The sequence below is a fragment of the Phyllobates terribilis genome, unplaced genomic scaffold (genome assembly GCF_046119375.1).
Source record: "Phyllobates terribilis strain yellow unplaced genomic scaffold, ASM4611937v1 Scaffold_7__3_contigs__length_470593459, whole genome shotgun sequence".
Classification (NCBI taxonomy): domain Eukaryota; kingdom Metazoa; phylum Chordata; class Amphibia; order Anura; family Dendrobatidae; genus Phyllobates; species Phyllobates terribilis.
In genome coordinates, this window is record NW_027362767.1 from 112,877,942 (window position 1) to 112,900,503 (window position 22,562).

The window sequence follows — 22,562 nt, forward strand, 5'->3', positions numbered from 1 at the left end:
CCGTGACCACCAGCCTGTCTACCCAGAGACTGTCCCTGTCACTTGCTGTGACCACCTGCCTGTCTACCCAGAGACTGTCCCCGTCACTTGCCGTGACCACCTGCCTGTCTACCCAGAGACTGTCCCCGTCACTTGCTGTGACTACCTGCTCGTCTACCCAGAGACAGTCCCCGTCACTTGCTGTGACTACCTGCTTGCCTTCCCCGGGAGCCACACGCTTCCTTACAAGGACTTCCCCTTTGTATTGCAGCTCAGAGGTTCTATCTCCCGGACCCGTTACATACAAGTCATTACCCTGCAAAGGATGTTACTTAACATCTTTTTCCAGGAGAATCCATTTTGATTTAGTTTTCGTATGTTTTATTGTGAGTCCGTAAAAGTGGCGTAATACCTCTGACAACATTGTTCACAGCAGTGACCTGGGAGTCAGAGATGCTTCCAGGAGTCTTCCCCATGCTGTCCCCATGTCATTTGAGCACTGTTCCCATCGATTTGGGCAATTTTTAGGCCCTTTGCAGACCGCCAGGAGTGCTGCCAGAAAAATGCTCGAGTTTCATATAGACTTACATTGGGCTCGTTGCTCGACTCGAGCAATGAGCATTTTAGTGCTCGCTCAGCACTAGTGCTATCCCATTAAATGATGTTTATATTAAAGTAAACGTGACACCTGATACATGTTGCCCAATCCATAGACAGCTTGTGACCTCATAGCGTTTCAGAGTAAAACATATCTGGCTGATGTTGCACAGACAATGCCTGATACATGCTGCCTACAGATTGGGCAACATGCATCGTATGTAAGGTTCATTTTAAGTAGGCACGATTTCTTCAAATAACTACTAAGCAGATGCTATCACTTTAAATGATGGTTATACTATAAGGCCACTAAGTTAAATGATGATTATACTAGGTGAGCACTATCCCTTTAAGTGATGTTTATACTAGGTTGATGCTATACTTTTACTAAGTGGGCATTATCCCTTTAAATGAGGCTTATACTAAGTAGGTGCTATCCCTTTAAATGATGGCTGTAGTAAGGGGGCGCTATCCCTTTAAATTACTTGAACTTTTTTACTTTGCGCCAAATTAATGAATCGAGTGTGAATTTGGCACAAAAAATGGCAACTAATATCCCAGAACATAAAAGGAAAGTGAAAAACCGCAAATGATGAATTGGGGCCGAGTAGATTTAAAGAAGGGTTTTAAAGAGCAGAAAGTGTCTGTGAAGGCGCCGGATACTGCAGCTGCACTCTTGTTGGGAAACTTGTAACATCCTCTCAATACATATCTGGTGGTAGTATGTAATCTTGTAAATTAATAGAATAATAGGAGTTATTACACTACAATGTGCTGGATATACTCATAGAATATGTAAATTGTGAAAAAATCTACAATACCAAGCAACAATCAGATCCAGGCTGCCTGAGTGATGATGCAACAATGAGGTGATCAACCATGACATCACAGAAGCCTTGTGACATCATCAAGTTCTAAGCCTATTAAACCTCTGGCTGATACTACCTCAGCCTTCTTATCTGTGTATACAGAGAAAGAGACAGACGGAGAGAGAGAGAGAGATAGATAGAGAGAGAGAGAGTAGAAGCTTTCGCTTGGCTAATCATCTTCCATCATGGAGATCCGGGGTTTGGCATTATTGCCCATCTTGTGGATCTTATGGACGCTATTGGGCCTCTGTGTCCTAGCTGCCCTGACTATAATCTCAGGGCACAATAAATATCCTTACATCAGGTAAGAGGGTACTGGGAAATAGTTCTGTAGTATCATTTTATATTATTTTTGTATTAAGTCATGGAATGTTCTAATTATATTATTATTATTTCCTGGAATGTTCTTATTGCATTATAATTAGTACATTATTAACCCCTTCAGCCATATGAGGGATTGTTTATAGCCGGATGAATCGTATTTGTGAATGACGCCATTAACTTTACTATGTAATGTAAAAGAATACAGAAAAAAAATTCAAGTGTACTGATACTGCGGGAAAAAGCGTTTTTGTAGTTTTTTGTTTTGTTTTTACAGCATTCATTGTGTGGTAAAAATGACCTTGTCCAATTTCTTTATTATTTTAATGTTGCAAACATTTTCCCCGTTTGTGTCGCTAATTGTTGAGATCCATGACTTTAGAAATTTCCCACTGATTATGCTGTATGAGGCCTTAAATTGATATTTTTGATCTATTTCTGGTGTTTGAATTTTTTTCTCTTTGTGGTATTTACCGATCAGTTTCATTAATTTCATATTTTGAAAGATTTGACTTTTACGGACGCACAATACAAAATATGTTTATTTTCTTAATAACCTTTTTTAATAAGGGAAAATGGAAATAATTTGAATTTTTATATTTTTTTTACATTTTTATATTTTTTAAAACTTCAGTCTCCTCCAGGAGACTTGATCATCTGATGTTTTTACTGCATTCAGTCTGATACCTTTCCTCTCATGTACCCTTGGCTTCAATTTGTGTTTGGTCAAAACATATAATTTAGGACAATTATACATGACAATTACTCCACTTGTGTTCTAATTATTCTTAATATTTTCCTTATCTTTTGCAGTGATACGGGAAAACAATACCCAGAATCTGTGATCTACACAGTCATTTTCATGGTTAATTCCATTCTTGGTAAGTAAATGCTGCATCCTGTAGGAATAAATCATCATGAAAAGCTCCACAATTCTGTGCTCAGAGGTGACATTAAAGGGGGTCTCTGGGACTAGAAGATTGATAGCCCATTAATATCAGATAGGTGGGCTTCTGGGTCTGATACTCCGCTGTTTACCTGATTTAAGGGGTCTTTTCGTTCTTTTGCCAGTGGTAATTACTGGTACTGACGGTTTTGGCAGCTCAGTCCCAGTAAAGTATATTAGACACAGCTGTAATACCAGGCACAACCCCCATCAAAACTAAGGATCTGTGCCCGATAAGCAATGAAAGTTCTGTGGACTCCCTTAAATAATTATTAACTTTTATAATCCATCAATTTGATATAAGGATAGTCTATTAAAGTCCCAGATAACTCCTTTAAATCTCTAAACCTCTAACAGGAAAAATATATTTTTGTACCGTGTTAGCCAGTAGATAGAAAAATATTTAGATTTGAGAGTCCTCAGTGGTTGATACCTTTTAATGGCTAACTGAAAATATGGTAACAAATTGCAAGCTTTCCAGACTACTCAGGTTTCTTCATCAGGCATAGTAAAACACAAAATCTGAAGAGTCACATATTTATACACATCAGGACACAGAAATAATGTAATAGATGAGACAAGTGACATAAAGCAGAGTTATTACTATTGGAGAGAGATAAACACAGTTGTGGCCATAAATATTGGAATAGTTCATAGATAACGAGTGTGAAAGTTTTATTATCCTGTGATTGAGGTCTGGTCCAGGGTTGTGATGACCCCACAGGTCTGAGGACCACATTCCTTAGTTGATGTAGAATGCCATAAATCCATGCAACACATTCATTCCTGCTCTGAAGGTGTCAAAGGTTGTCATGAGTTTATATTCCCAAAGTTTTCTGTCTCTCTGAAATTTTAAGTTACCTTTTAATACCAGTAATTTCATGTCCTTGATGCTGTGATCAGGGATACAAAAATGTTTGGCCACAGGTAGATCTATTCTTTTTTCGTGTATAAATATGTGACTCTTCAGATTCTGTGTTATACTATGCCTGATGAAGAAACCTGAGTAGTCTGGAAAGCTTGCAATCGGTTACCATCTTTTCAGTTAGCCATTAAAAGGTATCAACCACTGAGGACTCTCAAATCTAAATATTTTTAAACCTCTAACAATCATTGGTGCATTCTTAAGATCAGGTTTTCTACAGCAGTGATATGGAAATATCTGGTTGATAACTTGCTTTGTGTATTTCAGGAGCTGGCATCGCTTACATCCAGTATAGGTTCATGATTATTCAGTCTGAGCCATCGGAGAAGCGGTATATCATCTGCCAGAAAATCCTTCTCATCGTTGGATGGATCGTGTGCATTGGGACCGCGGTTAATGCTGTATATTCGGTTAGTTATTAGGTTTTATATAAAGTCTCCAGTAATACTCAGGACCTCAGGTTCAGTATAACACATACTATGGTGACTACCTGGAGTCCAGTATATTACAGTGGGATGGACCTTGCTCTTATGTATTCTCAGATCTCCAAGATGACCTTATTGATGACACTCATATTTCTTTTCGTAGGTGAAAACCAACCCTACAGCCCACAGGATCGGTGCAGGAATGGCTTTTTTCCTTCTAGCCATGTACAACTTATGTCAATCTGTGTACCTGTACAAGAGATCCTTCAGCAGCCGGTGCATCTGCCACTTTAGACTGGCAGCAGCTTTGATGACAATTCTGTCATTGCTTACAGGTATCCTTTTCTAAATAATTCAGTGTGTTTAGGTGTGTAAGGTGTGCTCCATTGTGACCATTATTCCATTGGTCAGTCATGATTATAGGAAACACTATAATAACAACATTCTGGTACTTTTCTTAACACGTCCTTCCAGTTGCTGTAAATCTGTGCGCCATCTTCTTCCAGCTATGCAATGGCCTCTGTATGACGGTAAGTTTATTTCACGTTTCACCATTTTGCATAATTCACTAGTGTCCTGTGTAAAAGTAAATGATAAACTCTCGGTGTACAAGTCATCCTTCCATCTCATTCCATGCCAGACAGATGCATTGGTGAGTATAGTCCGGTAATAACGTTCTCTATCTTCTGCAGATCTTCTATATGACCGGCATGATAGCTGAGTGGACAGGATTAGTCGGCCTGGTAATGCACCAACTTACAAATTATACCGATTTCCAGGTGAGTAAATGACGTGTGAAGGTCTTATAAGCACCAAAACTGTTTCAGTTAAAGATTTGTTACATTGAAAAATTCAATTGCTTATATAAAATAGATGATGACAGAGATGCCACAGTTCAATGATTCCTAATAATAAATGTATTTTCTTCTTTTCCTTAGAGTTTGTCTTTAAAGATCTCCCGAGAAGGTGTCACCATCTGTCTAAGGGAAAAGAACCAGGCCTTCAAAATGCCCGTATAAAGTCCAAAGGGTAAGAACTATGGCTGGAACGACACAAAGACAACTCAAACCATCTGTGCTGGATCATAACATCTTCCTGCAAGTCGGATAAAGGGAAATGAAGACCTGACCCCTAAGACCTACAACAGGACAAGGAGCGGGTGATTCCACAGAAGCTGGCCATTTACATGTAGGTCACTGTGGTTATCTGCACGGATCAAAATTACCATCAATTTTGTAATGTGATGGGAAATTACAAAGTCAATTGTTGAATACCACTCATGGTACCAGAATGGCCCCGCAGATGCACTTCTTCTGGAAGATGGACAGAACCAGAAATGAGAAGAAGTTAGGAGCAAAGCAGGTACCGAAGAGTAAAGAAATGAGTGATCCATCATGGAAGAGAGATGGACATCAATAACAACAATGTCCAGGGACACAAAGCAGCAGAACTCATCAGCCATTGTGATTGCTGGAGTACTGAAGAACATTTAGAATATCTAGAGCCGTCCTACTGGGACAATTAAAATGGCCTTGATGCCATAATGCCCCTGCATAGTGCAACATCAACATGCCCTATATATGGTGCTAAATCATCTCTATGGCTATGAATGTGGCTTATATTACCAAAGGCAGGATGCGCAGGCTAACTCTTCAGAATGAATTCATTTTGGATTCCTTTTACATAAATATATATATATTTTTTAGTTTCAAAAGTGTTTTATTAATTTTAACTTTAACAAACATAGTTGCCAATGAGCAAAACATAATCCCCGCGCAGGGGGTCAAGATATATTCTTGTACATAAAATATGAATATTTTTTGTGAGGTTCATTATAAAACAGAAGATTAACACATTCTAAGGGGAGGGATCGAAAAAAAGAAAGGGAGACAAGAATAGAGGATAAATATAGCATTACCAATCAATTATTCCTTAATCAAAATAAATTGGTAAGTATATAGGAAAGATCAATCGCTAAAGTTAGCATGGTCATGGAGATATAATTATAGCCTGACTTACGTTCTGATCATGTTGTGAGTCCATCCATGGAGTCCATGTATTCAAAAAAGTTTCTAGAGAGTCCGTTTTGGTAGCATCAATTCTTTCATATAGCATTATTGTATTTATTCTATCTTTAACCATATTTATTGACAAAGCTGTAGATTTCCATTGTGATGCTATATGAATTCTGGCTGTCATGGTAATAAAATGTATTAGACGAAAAGTTTTATTGGAAATTCCCACTGGCTTGTCTCCGAGTAACATGACAGTAGGGCTACATTTAATGGACTTTCCCGAGACCCTCGAGACTAGAGCCTTAACCTGCATCCACCTGATATGTTTCATATCTCCCAATATATTGCACCCTCTAAAGTATTTGTCTGATACGTTAGGGTATATTTTATTAAGTTTAGCTGGTATGAAATAAGCTCTGTGTAAGACTTTGAGAGAAGTTTCTGACAAGGTTGTCTGATTACTTCCTTTATATAATGGATCACAATAGTGCTGCCATTGTTCTAGTGACATTGTAAGCATGAGATCGTCCTCTCACTGTCCCATGAATTTAGCCGTACAATTTCCCGGTGGAGATTTGAAAGTGAGTAAAGAGAAGAAATTACTCCTCTTCCGAACGGATCACTTAGGTTCGTTCAAAGGTTGAGAATCACTTTATAGTTAAGTGCACACATAGCGTTTTTGATGCGTTTTCACTGCGGTTTTTCCGAACTGAAATGCAGCGAAAACGCTTGGTAATTGGTCTGCCAGCTATTGCAATGGTAATCCTGATGAGCTTTGCACATGATGCGGAAATTTCTGCTCAGGATTACCACTGCGTTTTAAAATGCAGCATGTCCTTTCTATGCAGCGTTTCCCGCACATTGACTTTAATTGAATCGCAGCAAATCCGCAGGTAAAATAGTTATAGCTGTGGATTTGCTGCAGTTCAATTATAGTCAATGGGCTGCGGAAAAGCTGCAAAAAAGCTGCATAGAGTGGTACCCGGGTCGGCTGGGGAGGACTACTACTCCCCTCATCCAACCTCCGCTCCCGCTGATAACAGAAAGAGCGGTCTGGCTGAGGGGAGTAGTAGTCTTCCCGGCTGAGGGAAGTAGTAGTCTTCTCAGCCGAGCCGGGACTGCGAACTGTGGTAAAAAAATAAAAATAAACACTATGCTCACCTGTCTGGCACCGCCGGTCCTCGTGATGTCCCCCGGCGATGTAATCCTCCCCGGCGGTACACTGCCGGGAGCGCGCTCACTCCCAGCAGTGTACATCGCTACGCTGCCAGGACCTGCGGTCACAAGAACTTTCAGCTGAAGTTCACCTGTGAGCTCATGTGACCTTACTTTATGGCACCGGTGCTGCGTGGGAACATTCTCAAGAATGTTCCCACCAGTACTGATGCTGAGGTCACCAGGGCTGATCAGCTGATCTTCAGCTGATGAACCCCAGTGACCTCACTCCTGCAGCAGCATGTACACTCACAGTAGTGATTTTACACCCCTGTCAGTGTAAATGTAAAGGACTACGTCGTGACGGCGGACAGGTGAGGGATATGGTTGTTTTTTATTTACATTTTTTTTCAGGAGATGAAGCCTTTGACAGGATGGAGCAATCTATGGGTCCCATACAGGATGGAGCCCATACAGGACGGAGCAATATATGGGGCCCATACAGGATGGGGCTCATACAGGATGGAGCAATATATGGGGCCCATATAGGATGGGGCTCATGCAGGATAGAGCATTATATGGGGCCCATACAGGATGGAGCCCATACGGGATGGAGCAATCTATGGGGCCCACATAGAATGGAGCCCATACGGGATGGAGCATTATATGGGGCCCAGCCTGCATGGAGCATTATATGGGTGCCAGTATTCTGTATGGAGCAATATATAGTGACCATAATACTGTATGGAGGACTATGTGATGCCCATAATACTGTATGGAGGACTATGTCCGGCCCATTATACTGTACGGAGGACTATGTGGGGCCCATTATACTGTATGGAGGACTATGTGAGGTCATTATTCTGTATGGAGCAATATATGGGGCCCATAATACTATATGGAGACGATACTGTCCGGTCTGCACTGTGCGCTGCGAGGATTTGCCGGTTTCTGAGCTATTGTAGAATTTACAATAAATATCACTCATGTAATGTAAGAAGTCAGTGAAATCTTTGGCCTTGTAGCATATATATATTTCTCTGCTGTATCTTTGCATCATGAATCGTGGTATGTGTTAAAGGGGCCCACTGAGACTCTTTCGCCCAGGGCCCACGAAAACCTGGAGCCGGCCCTGGCTACAGGGCAGTGGGAAGAGCAGAGTTTAAGCACCAGATTTGGCGCATCTTATGGATGCGCAATTTCTGGAACTGCTGAGCGGTGATATTATTAGCCGCGGAGGGGGCTAGTATTCATGGTCCCTTCCCTGGCTATTAATATCAGCCAGCAGCTGTCTGTTTAGCCTTTTCTGGTTAGATTTTATAGGGGGACCTATGTCAATTTTTTTCTGGGGTCCCCCTGTAATCTAGTAAAGGCTAAACAAACAGCTGTGAGCTGATATTAATAGCCAGGGAACATTGTTGGTTAATGGCCCCTTTCCTCGGCAACTAATATCAGCCCTCAGCGGTTGGCTTTCCCTCTGCTGGTTATAAAAATCACGCAGGAGCCGACGCAATTTTTTTTTTTTAATTTTAGGCTTTGTGCCCACGATCTGGACGTAGTGGCGCTTTGGATCCAGCATATTTTTGCTTCATCCAAAATGTTGCATTCTATTGAACGCAGGTAAATCCTCATGTGGATTTATAGCATTCAATACTTTCTAGTGGTCAAATTTCTGTTGCGGAGACTAGCAAAAAGACTCACTTTATAATTTTCCGTTTTGAATTTAAAGCCTCCAATGTCTGGATGGTTTCTAATAGCATCCGCCAGAGGTTCCATGGCAATAGCGAACAAAGCTGGTGAAACAGGACAGCCCTGTCTGGTACCTCTCTGTGAATAGGGAATGGATTAGGAGTTGGTAATGTTAAATATTCTGTCGGGGTATCATATAATAGTTGTAAAACTGAGATGAAGTTACCATTAAACCCAAGTTTATTTAATACTTGAAAGAGATATGGCCAAGAGATAGTGTCGAAGGCACATTAGTGTCTAATGTCAACATCATAAGTGGATTTTTGTTTAAGCTTGCTGAATGTATTATATTAATATTCCTTCTAATGTTGTCAGTGGCTTGTCGTGTCGGGATAAACCCAACCTGATCCAAATGGACCACTGTTGGGAGTAACTTATTAATTCGCTGTGCGATAATAGACGTAAATAATTTAAGATCGAGATTAAGGAGCGAGATGGGCCTATAATTTTTGGGCAATAACGGATCCCTTTTATCATTAGTGTCATAAAAGTATTACGGAAATATTAAGAATTTATCTCTCCAAGACCCCTCTTCATCCCCCCTCCCCTATAGTATTTGTCAAAGGAGAAGAGCTGAGACTTGGCCAGTGGCTCCATGCAAATTAGCCCACACAGCAGAAGTAGCTTGTAAGCAAATGCTAGCACAAAAGGTGCTACTGACCCAATTAACATGCGAGTGTAGTGTGAAGGCTGGAGTCCAGTGACTAGCCCAGGGGATGGGGATGACTCGGTACCCGGGCCTTTGCCTGGCCTTGGGAATGTCTCGGTGGTCGGCTCCCGGGCCCGTACCCTGGGGTCACTCTTTAAAAGGGTGGATATTTGTTAATTTTATAAGAGTTCGTGACGCCACCTGTGGTTTCTGGGGAGAATCACCAGCGCTGCGGCAGTCCACTGAGGCCGGTGATAAGGCAGCTTGATAGTACAGCTCCCCACAGGTGGAGCTAGGCCTCAGGGCAGCGTATGCAGAGGGGAATGCAGGACAGGCGAGACCCAGCCGGATCAGAGCAAGAACGGGGACGGACACAGTAGTCACTTCAGTACCTTTTACTGATGGAAATTCAGGCACATCCCGGAGCACTGTAGGGTGAAGGGTGCATATCAGGATCCTCCCCAATGAGCGGGTGTAGGGCCTCCTGTTTCTTGCCTCTGCGTAGGAGGTTTCTGACCTGCCTGGAGTTAGGCCTAACTTTGTCTCTGTCCTGCGCTGGCTGACCTTGTGGTAGGGCCTTTTCTTGGAGTATACGCTCCTCAGCTTGCGGGGCCTATGTGTCTCCTGGCTCTGTTACGTATCAGCACTTTAGCGATCCTGGGACCTGTAGTTCTCCAGGGATTCCGGTTGTACCTTACTGGGTCATAGAGATCCGGTAAGCTTCGGACCCGGTGTCTGGTAAATGCTTCGGGGTGAGCTGGTTAAGCTCCTCTGCCCCCTATGTACTAACTCTCCACTCGCCTTCGGCCTACTCGGGCCCTCACTAGGCTACTCACACTAACGGCAGCTTGCCGCGCTTCACCGATCTTATGGCGCCGGCACACCTAAAGCTCACTATTCTGAGCTACAACTCAACTGAGCTCGACTCTGTATTCAGATGTATACTCCCTGAACTCTCCAGAGGAACTGCTGAATCACTGAGCTCCACTGCAGACTGACCTCTCTTTGGCTCATCTTCTGCAGGAACTGAACTGCCTGGCTCCACCTTCCCTTTTTATCTCCCTAACGGGCTCCCTCTGCTGGTCTGAGGTGGAAGGTGGAGATGTGTGAATGTTTATGGGGGCCTCTTGTGGAGGAATCCATCAATGCACACTTCTAGGATCTGTGATACCAAGCGCAGCTGGGTGTCACACCAGCCCACGTGATGTTATCCCAGGGGTTGTGTGGGCAGGTCTCCCCCTAGGCATAAAAGACCTCACTGAGGATGGGTCAGTATTCATTGCCGGGGGTATAGAGACTATAAGCAAAGGATCACGTTCCATAACGGACAAATTGGGGCGCCTCCCCCTCCAGCTATACTGAGTCTCTGTGAACTTTATAGTAAGTTTCTTCTTTAATCCTGTTTTATTTGTGTAACTGTATATTCTGTACTGCATTGTCCCCTTTTGTAAAATATTTGTATATTTTTCCTAAACACTGCCTCCCTTTTGGATTAAATCTAAAATTTAATAGTTCTGTTTCTTTTGTTCTGCAATCTTTCCCTCCCCCAAAGCCTTATACTCTACCAGAAAGCAGGCGTCTGACCAGGCCTGTATTATATTTCAACGAAAAAACAAAGTAGCACTCTGTAACGCGGAGTATGTGAATATGAAATATGAATAGCATTACTGCTGTAGAAAATAGAAATAAATGAAAAATATTTGAAAATGTTAGCGCATGTAAATATGAAGTATGAAATATGATTAGCATTACTGCTGTAGAATATAGAAATAAATGAGAAATCTTAGCGCATAAATTGGCCAATTCATGTGTACCTGACAGCTGCGATTCAGGTGCACATGAATTGGCCAATTTATGCGCTAAGATTTCTCATTTATTTCTATATTCTACAGCAGTAATGATATTCATATTTCATACTTCATATTCACATACTCAGCGTTACAGAGTGCTACTTTGTTTTTTCATTGTATATGGAGGTAGCTCCTCTTAGTAAGCACCTGTTCACACCTATTTCTTATAGTGGAAGTGCCGTCATTTTCTTTGTTAATAGATTTAAGCTTTGACTGAGCACTCCACCTCCATGCCGCAGGTGGTTTTAATTGCATCAGGATCTTACTTTCCCACACATAAGGAGACGGATGTCCCTTAGAGAGGTATTCACATTGTTAGGTCCTGACATCGAGAAACGCTTATCACGGCTTCAGGTACACATGAATAGGCCAATTTATGCGCTAAGATTTCTCATTTATTTCTATATTCTACAGCAGTAATGCTATTCATATTTCATACTTCATATTTACATGCGCTAACATTTTTCAAATATTTTTCATTTATTTCTATTTTCTACAGCAGTAATGCTATTCATATTTCATACTTCATATTCACATACTCAGCGTTAGAGTGCTACTTTGTTTTTTCATTGTATATGGAGGTAGCTCCTCTTAGTAAGCACCTGTTCACACCTAATTCTTATAGTGGAAGTGCCGGTCATTTTCTTTGTTACTTGTATTATATTTCAAACTGGGTCGTTGGTGGCAGCGAATAATATTAATTGGGCTATTGTGAAGCTGGTGTATACACATATTCCATGCATGTGAATCCGGAGGTGTGTATGACATACAGTGTCTGCTCGCTTGCTGATAGCTATGTAGTGAGTAATCGGGATCGTGTGCGCACCAATCCCTGCTCAATACTGACAGAGTGACGGCAGGGGTGAGCTATTTTGTGATCTCCCCGGTGTCGTCCCTAACGGTCCTGACACTTAGGTATTACAGTTATATGGGCTATGTAAAACTCTGGAGGCATCTGTTCGCCTGTCATCAGTAGGTTACAATATACTTTAATATGGGAGAGTAGTAATTCATGGCATTTTTTATAATATATCGCAGTTAGACCGTCAGGGCCTGGAGCTTTACCTCTTTTAAGATGTTTGATTGTCGAAGAAATTTCTTCTTCCGTAATGGGGGATTGCAGTTGTTGGGCACCTGAGGTATTTATTTTGGGAATTCTAAAATTCTGTAGAAAGGAGTTTAGAAGATTAGAAAGAGCCGTCTTTGGACTTGAATTAAGCTGCTGATAAATTTCATTGAACAGGGCATAAATTCTATCTGGGTTTGGAGTAATTACCTTTGGAGTCTTCAAGTACAAAGAAAGAGTTTAACGATTCTCTCTCTTGTAATCTCCTCGCATTTTACCTAATTTATTGGCTTGCTTATAAAAAGTTTCTTGAGTCCACCGCAGTGCCCTTTCTGATCTTGTCATTAGTAAAGGAATCTAGTTGTAGTTTAGTTTCTTGTATGCGCTTGATTAAATAGATGGACATTTGGTTCGCCATTTCCAACTTCGAAAGTTGGGATTCCAAATTAGTCTGTAAAGCAGACCTCTCCTTCTTACTTTTAATGCTAAATTAATCAATGTTCCCTTGATAACCTTTTTATGAGCCATACTTCTCCAGTACAATTGTTTTGGAAATATTTTTCAATATTAGTTTTGACCATATCATTAATTAGTGGGTCAGTTAGGAGAGACTTGTTCAATCTCCATTTATATACCCGTGTTGAACATGGTAAGCACTGCGTCGTAATCTGACCATGATGATATCACATGGCGTGAGAATAGCACCGAGGGCAGAGTTGTGTTGGTGATAATCATGTCAATTCTGGAATATGTTTTATGTACTGGAGAGAAATATGATTATCCCCTAGTCATCCCATTGCATTCTCTCTGAGTGTCTGCAAGGAGATGTTATTTCATAAGATAATTCAATTTTTGTCTTTCTGATCTAGAAATATCTATATCTTCCTGCAACGTGCCCCCAGTGTCTCCTTTGATGTACAGTTGCTTGCGAAAGTATTCAATCCCGATTCTTGGCTTTTTACCTATTTTGTTACATTACAAACTGTGTTTAAATATTTTAGTAATTCGGCTTGTGTGTGATGCATCAGCACTAAATAATCAAAATTTGGTGAAGTGAGAGAAATATAGGCATAAATAAGTAAAAATTGGCATGTGCATATGTATTCACCCCTTTTCCAATGTAGCCCCTAAAAATTTCTGGTGCAAGCAATTATCTTCATAAGTCACATGCTTAGTGAAAGGAAGTCCACCTGTGTGCAATCTAAGTGTCACATGTCTGTAAGTATATACACATTTTTTGAAAGGCCACAGAGGCTGCAACAGCATTAGGCAAGAGGCACCACTAACCAAACACCATGAAGACCAAGGAGATCTCCAAACAAGTTAGAAAAAAAGTTGTTGAGAAGTACAAGTCAGGGGTGGGTTATAAAAAAAAATATGCCAATCTCTGATGATCCGCCGGAGCACCATCAAATCCATTATCATCAAATGGAAAGAACATGGTACCACAAGAAACCTGCCAAGAGAGGGCCGCCCACCAAAACTCTCAGCCTGTCAAGGAGGGCATTAATTAGAGAAGCAGCACAGAGACCAAAGGTAACCCTGAAGGAGCTTCAGAGTTCCCAAGTAGAGACTGGAGTATCTGGCCATACACTCCATAGAAGTGTCCTTCATGGAAGAGTGGGCAGAAAAAAGCCTTTACTTACACACAAAAACTGTAAAGCTTGTTTTGAGTTTACCAAAAGACATGTGGGAGACTCAGGTGCTGTGGTCAGATGAGACCAAAATTGAACTTTTTGGCCACCAAGGTAAACGCTCTGTCTGGCACCAAACCAACACAGCTCATCACCCCAAGAACACCATCCCCACAGTGAAACATGATGGTGGCAGTGACTCGCCCCCTGGGCCTGTGCTGGGAACCCGGAACCGGGCCTGTTGTAAGATACTGGGGGTTGTAGTCTCCGTGTGGCGGTGACCCGGTCCGTGCCCAGGGTGGTCAAACCAGTGGCAGTCTATTGGTATTGTAATTGTCCGACTACGCCACCCGTGGATTGCGGTCAGTGGGGACCGCCGCTGCGCTGCTGACCGCTGAGGCTGATGTTGTATGCGCAGCCAAGTATGGGATAACTCCCCACGGGAGAAGTATTGCCTCAGGGCAGCTAGAGTAGAAGATGGTAGTGATGGTGTGGGCGTCCCAGTACTAATGGTGCTGGTGCGGCGATGAAACACAGAGACGTGTGGTTGCAGTTTCCAATGCTTTACTCACAGTTCTCATCCAGGTCACTTGTGCACATGAGGGACCGCCTGAGCCGTGCTGCATTCACCAGGCAAGGGGCTCGACCATCTCCCAGGCAATTCCAGAGCGTGGCACAGGGCTCCCTTCTCTTCCCTTCTCTGGCCGTCCCCACCAGTGACCCACCTTTGTCCAGCTTCCTCGGGCCTTCTGTTGGCGAAACCTCTCTCCGGTTTCCCTGACCCTATGTGGTATGCTTTCCTGGTGGATGTAGTGAGGGGTCGCACCAAGATGTGGTCACAACCTCCGGTTTTGGCTGAGGATTAGTCGCCTCCACCAATTTGGGTTCCGGTACCCTGCTCTGCCAACCCTTCACCCGTTATCTCGTGGGTTCTTAGGGTTCCTTCTTCGCTCGTGTCTCTGGGCCTTTCTCTGTGTTCCTGTTCCTTGCTTCCTTTCTTACTGTCCTTTCTGTTCTTTCTCCTTTCTCTCTCTCTCAGGCTCCAGCCTCCTGACAAGGCCTGCCTGCGGAGCAGAGCCCATGCAGGGGCTCTGCTTCCTGTCTTCTCCTCTCACTCTTAGCTTCTTCTCTGCACTGCACTGAACCCTGTCCTAAGATGGTGCCCACCTTATATACCTCCTTCTGACACCCGAGCCCAGGTGACTAGCAACCAATGGGCTCCTATCTGCTCCTACACCACTGGGTGTACTTTCCCCTCCCCACTCCAGCCAGGGACAGATGCTGTCGTGCCTGCACTTCTGTCTAGTGGGAGCACCGTTGAGCTGTCCCTCGGAAATGGGGTGTGTGTGTGGTGCATGTGACTCGCCCCCTGGGCCGTGGGGCACTCGGATCCGGGCAATAGGGGGAACGATGGGAGTAGTAGTGGCAACCCGGTTCCGTGGCTCAGGGTGGTCAGGCCAGTGGTAGTCCGTTACGTGTTGTTGATTATGTCCGACTACGCCACCCGTGGATTTGCGGTCATTAGGAACCGCCGCTGCAAGGCAGACCGCTGGGGCTAATGATATGTGCAGCTGGGATGGTGTGACTCCCCACGGGAAGAGTGCGGCCCCAGGGCAGTGTAGTGGATGGTGGGAGTGATGGTGGTGAGAGTCCCAGTACCGGTAGTGCTGGAGGCGCGAAGGAGCACACAGACAATAGGTTGCAGTCCAGGGTCTTTACTGAAACAGGTAAACTGACCCATAAACAGTCCCAGCTAGGAGGGGACCTGGATGTCTGAGAGCAACGGGGAAATTGGCCCTGGTCAGGGTGAGGGTGTAGGCCTACCGTGCTTTCTGCGCTCCTTCTGGCTATCTCCTCGTTATAGGGTAACAGCCCACGTTTCCGAGCTTTCCGTGTATTCTCGCCTGTATGGCCTGTGACGTGGGTTCCTTTCTGCTCCCAGCCTGGTACGGCTTTAGTGGTCCCTTCGGTTGTGGCAGGGCCTCCAGGCTTCTTAGGCCAAGGAATATACAGTCCCTTGCGGACTGGTTATCTGCTGGAGGATGTAGAATCCTCTCAGCCTCAGACACCAAAGTCTGGTAAATTAAGTCCTCTTTCTGCCAAGACAGGCTCTCTTCGCCTCTTGTCTCTGGCTTGTGGCTCTCCTCCTGCCACACTTCCTCTTAGGTGTAGTGCAACTGTCTGTCCCTGCTCTGCTCTGGGACCAGTCTCAGAGCTGAGACAGGCCTTCAGGTTCTCGCTAACCCTGCCCCCAGCACCAGCTTTTAAAGGGGCAGCCTGCTCCACCTACTGGCCTGAGACAGGAGGCATTGCATGCTAATGTTCCCCTGACTAGAGAACCTCCCCCTTGCTCTCAGACACAGCTTTAATTACACTTGTGGCATCCAGGCCAGGGTGACACATTCCCCCCTAGTGAAATTTAGTACTCCGGGACTAAACAATAAACAGAGACAATATGCATAACCATAAAACATTAATAGACAGACGACGCACAGATTGAGTTCTTAAGGTCACAGTGTGGCCTGTGACCGGGTGTCCATATCACCAACACAACGGGGAGCCTTAACCAGGAGGGGGTCTGTCCTACCCCAAGTCCTTCACAGTCTTAGTTCATTCCTGGGTTAGGCTCCGAACGCAGTCCATACAAGGTCCCGGTTATAAAAGTCCATAACCTTTGAGTCCTTACGGTGGCTGCAAGAAACTGAAACACACTATTAATAAACATGCAGGTAACTTTGGCAAACAATTCAACATTTGGCAACAAGGTTATTTACAATTTAGTGCATCCTATATTCTCCAGCGAGCGGGTATCTGTCCCTTTGTGCTCCTGGTTGACCTCCTTAACCCACTGTCTGGTGGTGGACCAACCTGGCTTTCCCCACTAGCGTTAGGGGTACAGCTACCAGCTGGGTGTACAGGTAGGGCAGGCAGCTGTCTGCGGGTCCTTTGGCTTACCGCAGGCATGGCAGGCTCACTGTCAGCAGAGGGTTGACTCTCCTGGGCTGCTGGTACAGGCTCTTCTGCCTCTGGAACTGCTTGCTCCTCTTCACCTTCCGGCTCTGGTGTTGGTTGTTGCTGTGCCGGTTGCAGGAAATGCAGGACGGGTACCACTATGGCATCATTTATGCGAGTCCAGGACTGAGGGAACTCTCCAAGAACGGTGCTGATCATTTCTTCCTTGTCCTCTGCGGGTTCAAGGTCACTCTGATCCTCTTCTGCACTACGGAGTTGCTCGGGGCATCTTTTGAGGTGGTCTCTGGAGACGGTGCTAGTGGTTTCTCCTCCGTCCTTGGTGATCACGCACACCTTCGGGTTGTCGTGGTCAGACTGCAGTACGGTGTAGGGTTCTCTTTCCCACTGGTCGTCCAACTTATGTAGCCTTCTTTTTCGCTTTAGGACTTGCTCACCAGGTTCTAGGGGACCAGCAGGGGCGTGTTGATTGAAGAGTTTTTCTTGCCTCTCTCTCTCACCTGGGCCAGGCTCTTCTCCACACTCTCCTGTACCTTCTTGTACTGCAGTTGCCTTTCCGTATCCCAGTCCGCATCCGGGGAGGTGTCCTCAGGTATTAGGACTCCCATGTCCAGGTCTACGGGCAGCTTACCTGGTCTAGCTCGCATCAGGTAAGCCGGGTGCAGTTTGTAGCATTCACCGGGATATTGTTGTATAGGTCTATCAGGTCTGGCAGTTTTTCTGGCCACAGGCTGCGTTCCTCCAGGGGCAACGTCTTCAGGAGATCAATAACTATATTGTTCATCTTCTCACACATCCCGTTGGTTTGGGGGTGGTAAGGCGTTGTACGAATCTTCTTACAGCCATAGAGGTTGCAGAACTCCTGGAAGATTTCAGCCTCGAACGCTGGACCCTGGTCTGTCAGGACCTGTTCCGGATACCCGTGTGGACGGCAGAAATATTGCTGGAAGGCTCTGGCCGCTGTTTGGGCTGTCAAGTCCTTTACCGGGACCACCACTAGAAAACGGGAATAGTGGTCCACAATTGTCAGGGCATAGATGTATCCTGACCGGCTGGGAGCCAATTTGACATGGTCCAGAGCTACCAGCTCAAGAGGCTGCGTGGTGACGATGGGCCTCAAGGGTGTCTTCTGGCTGGTGCGGTCCTTCCTCCTCAAGTGACAAGGGCCACAGTCTCTGCACCACTTTTCTACAGCTCCTCTCATGCCGACCCAAAAGAACCTTCCTCTTAGTAGGAACTCCAGTTTCTTCCAACCGAAGTGCCCCGCTCTGTCATGGTAAGCCCCCAGGACCATAGCTGCATCCCGCCTTGGGACCACGACTTGCCAGGTCAGCTCGTGCGTTCGGTGGTTAACAATCCTTCTGCACAACTTGCCTTCGTAGAGGAACAGCTTGCTCTTCTCCTTCCATAGCTGCTTGGCTTCCTCTGGGGCATCTGGATCTAGGCGGGCGTCTTCCCGGGTCAGCAGATCTTTCACCAGGCGGATTGCAGGGTCACTATCTTGGGTCTCGGCCCAGCTGTGGTGAGGTAGGGGATTCATCATCACAGTTGTTAGATCCTCCTCCTTCACGCGGTAAGAGTGTTGAGCGGCTCCATACCGGTGAAACGCGGGGAGTTCTACCTCCTCCAGCTCTTCTGGGTCTTCGTCACCTTCAGGTAAGTGAGGCATCCTCGATAGGGCGTCAGCGTTGGCATTGGTTTTGCCGGCCCGGTACTTGATCACGAAGTCATAGTTGGAGACACGGGCCATCCACCGCTGTTCTAGGGCACCCAGTCTTGCATTGTCCAGGTGTGTCAACGGGTTGTTGTCCGTGTACACGGTGAACTTTGCGGAGGCCAGGTAATGCTTGAAGCGTTCCGTCACGGCCCACACCACCGCCAAAAATTCTAGCTTGAAGGAGCTGTAATTCTCCGGGTTCCTCTCGGTGGGCCTTTGCTTCCGACTGGCGTATGCGATCACCCGTTCTCTGCCCTGTTGGTTTTGGGACAGTACGGCTCCCAGTCCCACATTACTGGCATCTGTGTGGAGAATGAAAGGCTGGCCATAATCAGGGTAGGCCAGGATCTCGTCACCTGTGAGGGCCATCTTTAGCTGGCGGAAGGACTCCTCTTCCGATTTATCCCACTTGAAGGGCGGCTTTTGGCTCCTGGACTTAGACTGTCCGATCAGGAGGTCCTGGATAGGAGCTGCCATCTTAGTAAACCCGGGGATGAACCTTCGGTAGTAGCCTACCAACCCGAGAAACTGTCTCACCTCTTTGATGTTCGAGGGGCTTGACCAGCTCTTGATTGCCGTGACCTTGTCAGGGTCGGGGGCCACTCCTTCCACGCTTAACACATGCCCTAGGTACTGGACCTTTGGTTTCAGCAGGTGACACTTCGATGGTTTCACCTTCAGGCCATAGCCTGCCAGGGCTTCAAACACCTCGGCCAGGTGCTTTAGATGGTCCTCGTAGGTTTTCGAATAGACGATCACGTCGTCCAGGTAAAGGAGGACCGTCTCGAAGTTTCGGTGCCCTAGACAGCATTCCATCAGCCGCTGAAAGGTCCCTGGTGCGTTGCAGAGCCCGAAAGGCATACAGTTGAACTCACTCAGTCCCATCGGGGTGGTGAAGGCGGTCTTCTCCTTGTCAGCCTCTGCCACAGGAACCTGCCAGTACCCGCTAGTAAGGTCCAAAGTAGAAAAGAAGTTAGCTGATTTTAGTGCGGCTAAAGACTCCTCTATTCTAGGCAGCGGATATGCGTCTTTGTGGGTGATACGGTTGATTTGTCTATAATCCACGCACATTCTCATGGTGCCGTCTTTCTTTTTGACCAGAACCAAGGGGGCTGCCCAGGGGCTACAGCTGTCTCTAATGACCCCAGCTTCCTTCATTTCTCTTAGCATGCCCTTTGCGTTCTGATAATGTGCAGGGGGTACAGGTCTGTGCCTCTCTTTTATTGGTGGGTGGCTCCCTGTGGGGATGTGGTGTTCTATCCCTTTTACCCTGCCGAAGTCTTAGCGGGTGCTTACTAAAGACTCTCTCGTACTCCTGTACCACCCGGTAGACTCCTTGTTTTTGGTGCAGGGGAGTGGAGTCAGCACCCACGTGGGGTTTCTGGCACCAGTCCTCCTTGTGTTTCTGGGAGCCATTACCCTCCGCCTGTGGAGATGGAGGCAAGGGTTCCACGGCCCTGATGGCTTTGTGTTTGACAACAAACAGTTTGGCGAGTGTAGCGTACCTGGGTAAGTGTACTTCCCTCTCCCCAATGTTGAGTATGCGGACGGGCACCCTCCCATGACGGACATCAACCACCCCCCGGGCTGTCAAAATGGTGGGCCTGCTGTCTGAGTACACGGGTTCTACCATGGCTTGGTAGTCTCTACCTCTCAACCCGATTGCAGTCCGACACCAGATCATCATTTCACTTTTGGGAGGCATGGAAATGGGGAATGGGTCACTCATTCTTACGCTACCGATCTCACCACCAGACAGTTCTACCTGCTGCCGTCTCATCAGGGCTTTTATCTCCTTGTTGAGGACTCTCTGTTGGCTGGAACTAGCATTCACCGCCACCTGTTGTAAGATTACAATTACCTCTGAAAGACCATTTTCAATTACGTTAGTACCCACAGTTATTTTAGGGTGACTTTCACGACGGTCAATGTCCACAATAATCACTCCCTGTGCCGGCAGTTCAACTTTACCAATTTTAATGGTCATCTCCTTGAACCCCATCTGCGGCACGGGTAAGCCATTACTGGCGATGATGCTCAAGTTACTGTCTGGATACCGTGTGATATCAGCATCAGTCCAATACTGCTTAAAAAGTACATAAGGGATAGTGGTTACTTGTGACCCAGTATCCAGCAAGGCGCTCATGGGGATACCGTCCAGCACCACGGGTAAAACCGGGCGCCCCCCAACATACTTATTACGCCAATTGTAAGGGCCTGGTGATCTTATGCCTGGGGGTTGGCCCTCTGCCCCAGGTTGGACCCGTTTAAATTACAGTACCTGGAAATGTGTCCGGGCTGGTTGCATCGACGGCAAATGGGCTGTCCATCCTCTGCGTAGCGGTCTGTGGGCCTCCCTCGGAACGACGGGATCCTTCTCTGTCGACGCCACGGGACATCCTCCGGACTTGAAGCCAGCTCGATGGGTCTTGCCGGGTCCACTTGCAACGCCTGGACGGTCCTGGTCAACGCCGCAACGTTCCTGGTCAGCTCCTGGACTTGGTGGTGCAGGTCTTTCGACGGGGCTTGGTTCAGGGCCTGTGCATCAGCCCCCACGGGGTCCATAGAGGAGGGCGCCGCCTCCTGGTGGTAGGTGAGAGCAGGGCGCCGGGGGTTTATAGCGCCATTGGTTGCAGATTCACGGAGCACCCTTATGGCCCTGTCCTTAAATTGGGCAAAGGTCAGGTCGGGGTTCTGAAAGAACATGAGGCGCAGTTGGGCCCTGTGGGCGCTAGACAGCAGACCTTCTATGAATTGTTCTGTTAGCAGCTTATCCGTTTCCTGCACACTGCCAGGGTCAGTTTGTTGAATACCCCTCAAGGCTTCCTGCAGATTTAGGGCATAGTCTCTGATGCTGTCCTGTGCCCGCTGCTTACATCCATAGAACCTCATTTTAATCTCGGCGGAGGTACGTGTGTCAAAGGTACCCCGCAGCCGGGCCAGAATACCCTTCACAGTCCTTTTCTCCTCAGTGGGCCATGATTTTACCTCCCTCTGGGCTGCGCCAGTTAACTGCCCTGTTAATATGCTGACCTTCTGTTCCTCTGTCAGGGGGTAAACGTGGAACAAACTGTATAGTCTTTCCTTGAAGTCAGTTAGGGCATGGGGCTCCCCTGAGTATTTGGGCAGCCAGGCCGCTCCAGGGATGTAGGGCAGGGAAAAGGGCATCACCGCTGCTGCAGCTGCATTCGTGGTAGTGGGCGCCTCTGTGTCCGACATATTCCTCCCCCCTAGTTAAGCGTGGCCTACCTTCCGACGATCCTCTTCTGTAGGCCGCGGCTCCGCTACTGTTGCTCTGGACGAGGACCTGACGTCGCGTCCTGATGACGTCAGCGTCGCTCTCTCTCCCTTCCAGGACCTTGCGCAGCGTCGGTGCGTGGGGCGGAGCTTCAGATCTCGCGCAGTTTTGACGTCCACGCCCCTCTTCTTCCCGCGCGGCGTCCTGAAGATGGCGTCCGATGGCGGGAAGCAGCTGCGGATGGCGGGAATACGGCAGAAGACGGCGGGAAACGGTCCAAGATGGCGTCTGATGGCGGGAATCGGCTCCGGATGGCGGGAAACGACTCCGGACGGCGGGAAACTTTGCCACAGGTAAGTTACAAAAGTCTTTTTCAGGCACGCAGTACCCGGTGGTTGCGGGCACGAAATCCTGCCGACTACGCCAAAGCTGACTCGCCCCCTGGGCCGTGGGGCAC

The 22,562-nt window shown here is 46.3% G+C and overlaps 1 protein-coding gene across 1 annotated transcript; it reads left to right on the forward strand.

The window, feature by feature from the left end:
* Nucleotides 1-1,630: 1,630 nt before the first annotated feature.
* Nucleotides 1,631-5,081, forward strand: LOC141155372 (DNA damage-regulated autophagy modulator protein 1-like). Its single transcript, XM_073642246.1, has 7 exons — nt 1,631-1,749; nt 2,580-2,647; nt 3,905-4,047; nt 4,226-4,397; nt 4,537-4,592; nt 4,755-4,841; nt 5,001-5,081. Exons 1-7 carry the CDS (start codon nt 1,631-1,633, stop codon nt 5,079-5,081), a joined length of 726 nt encoding a protein of 241 aa, XP_073498347.1.
* The last annotated feature ends 17,481 nt before the right edge of the window (nt 5,082-22,562 follow it).

What these genes read in the sequence shown, in the direction of transcription:
- LOC141155372 (XM_073642246.1), top strand. Translation starts at nt 1,631, where the DNA reads ATGGAGATCCGGGGTTTGGCATTATTGCCCATCTTGTGGATCTTATGG. An exon ending in CATGGTTAATTCCATTCTTG is followed by an intron (nt 2,648 to 3,904) that starts GTAAGTAAATGC and finishes TGTGTATTTCAG; the next exon opens with GAGCTGGCATCGCTTACATC. An exon ending in GCAATGGCCTCTGTATGACG is followed by an intron (nt 4,593 to 4,754) that starts GTAAGTTTATTT and finishes TATCTTCTGCAG; the next exon opens with ATCTTCTATATGACCGGCAT.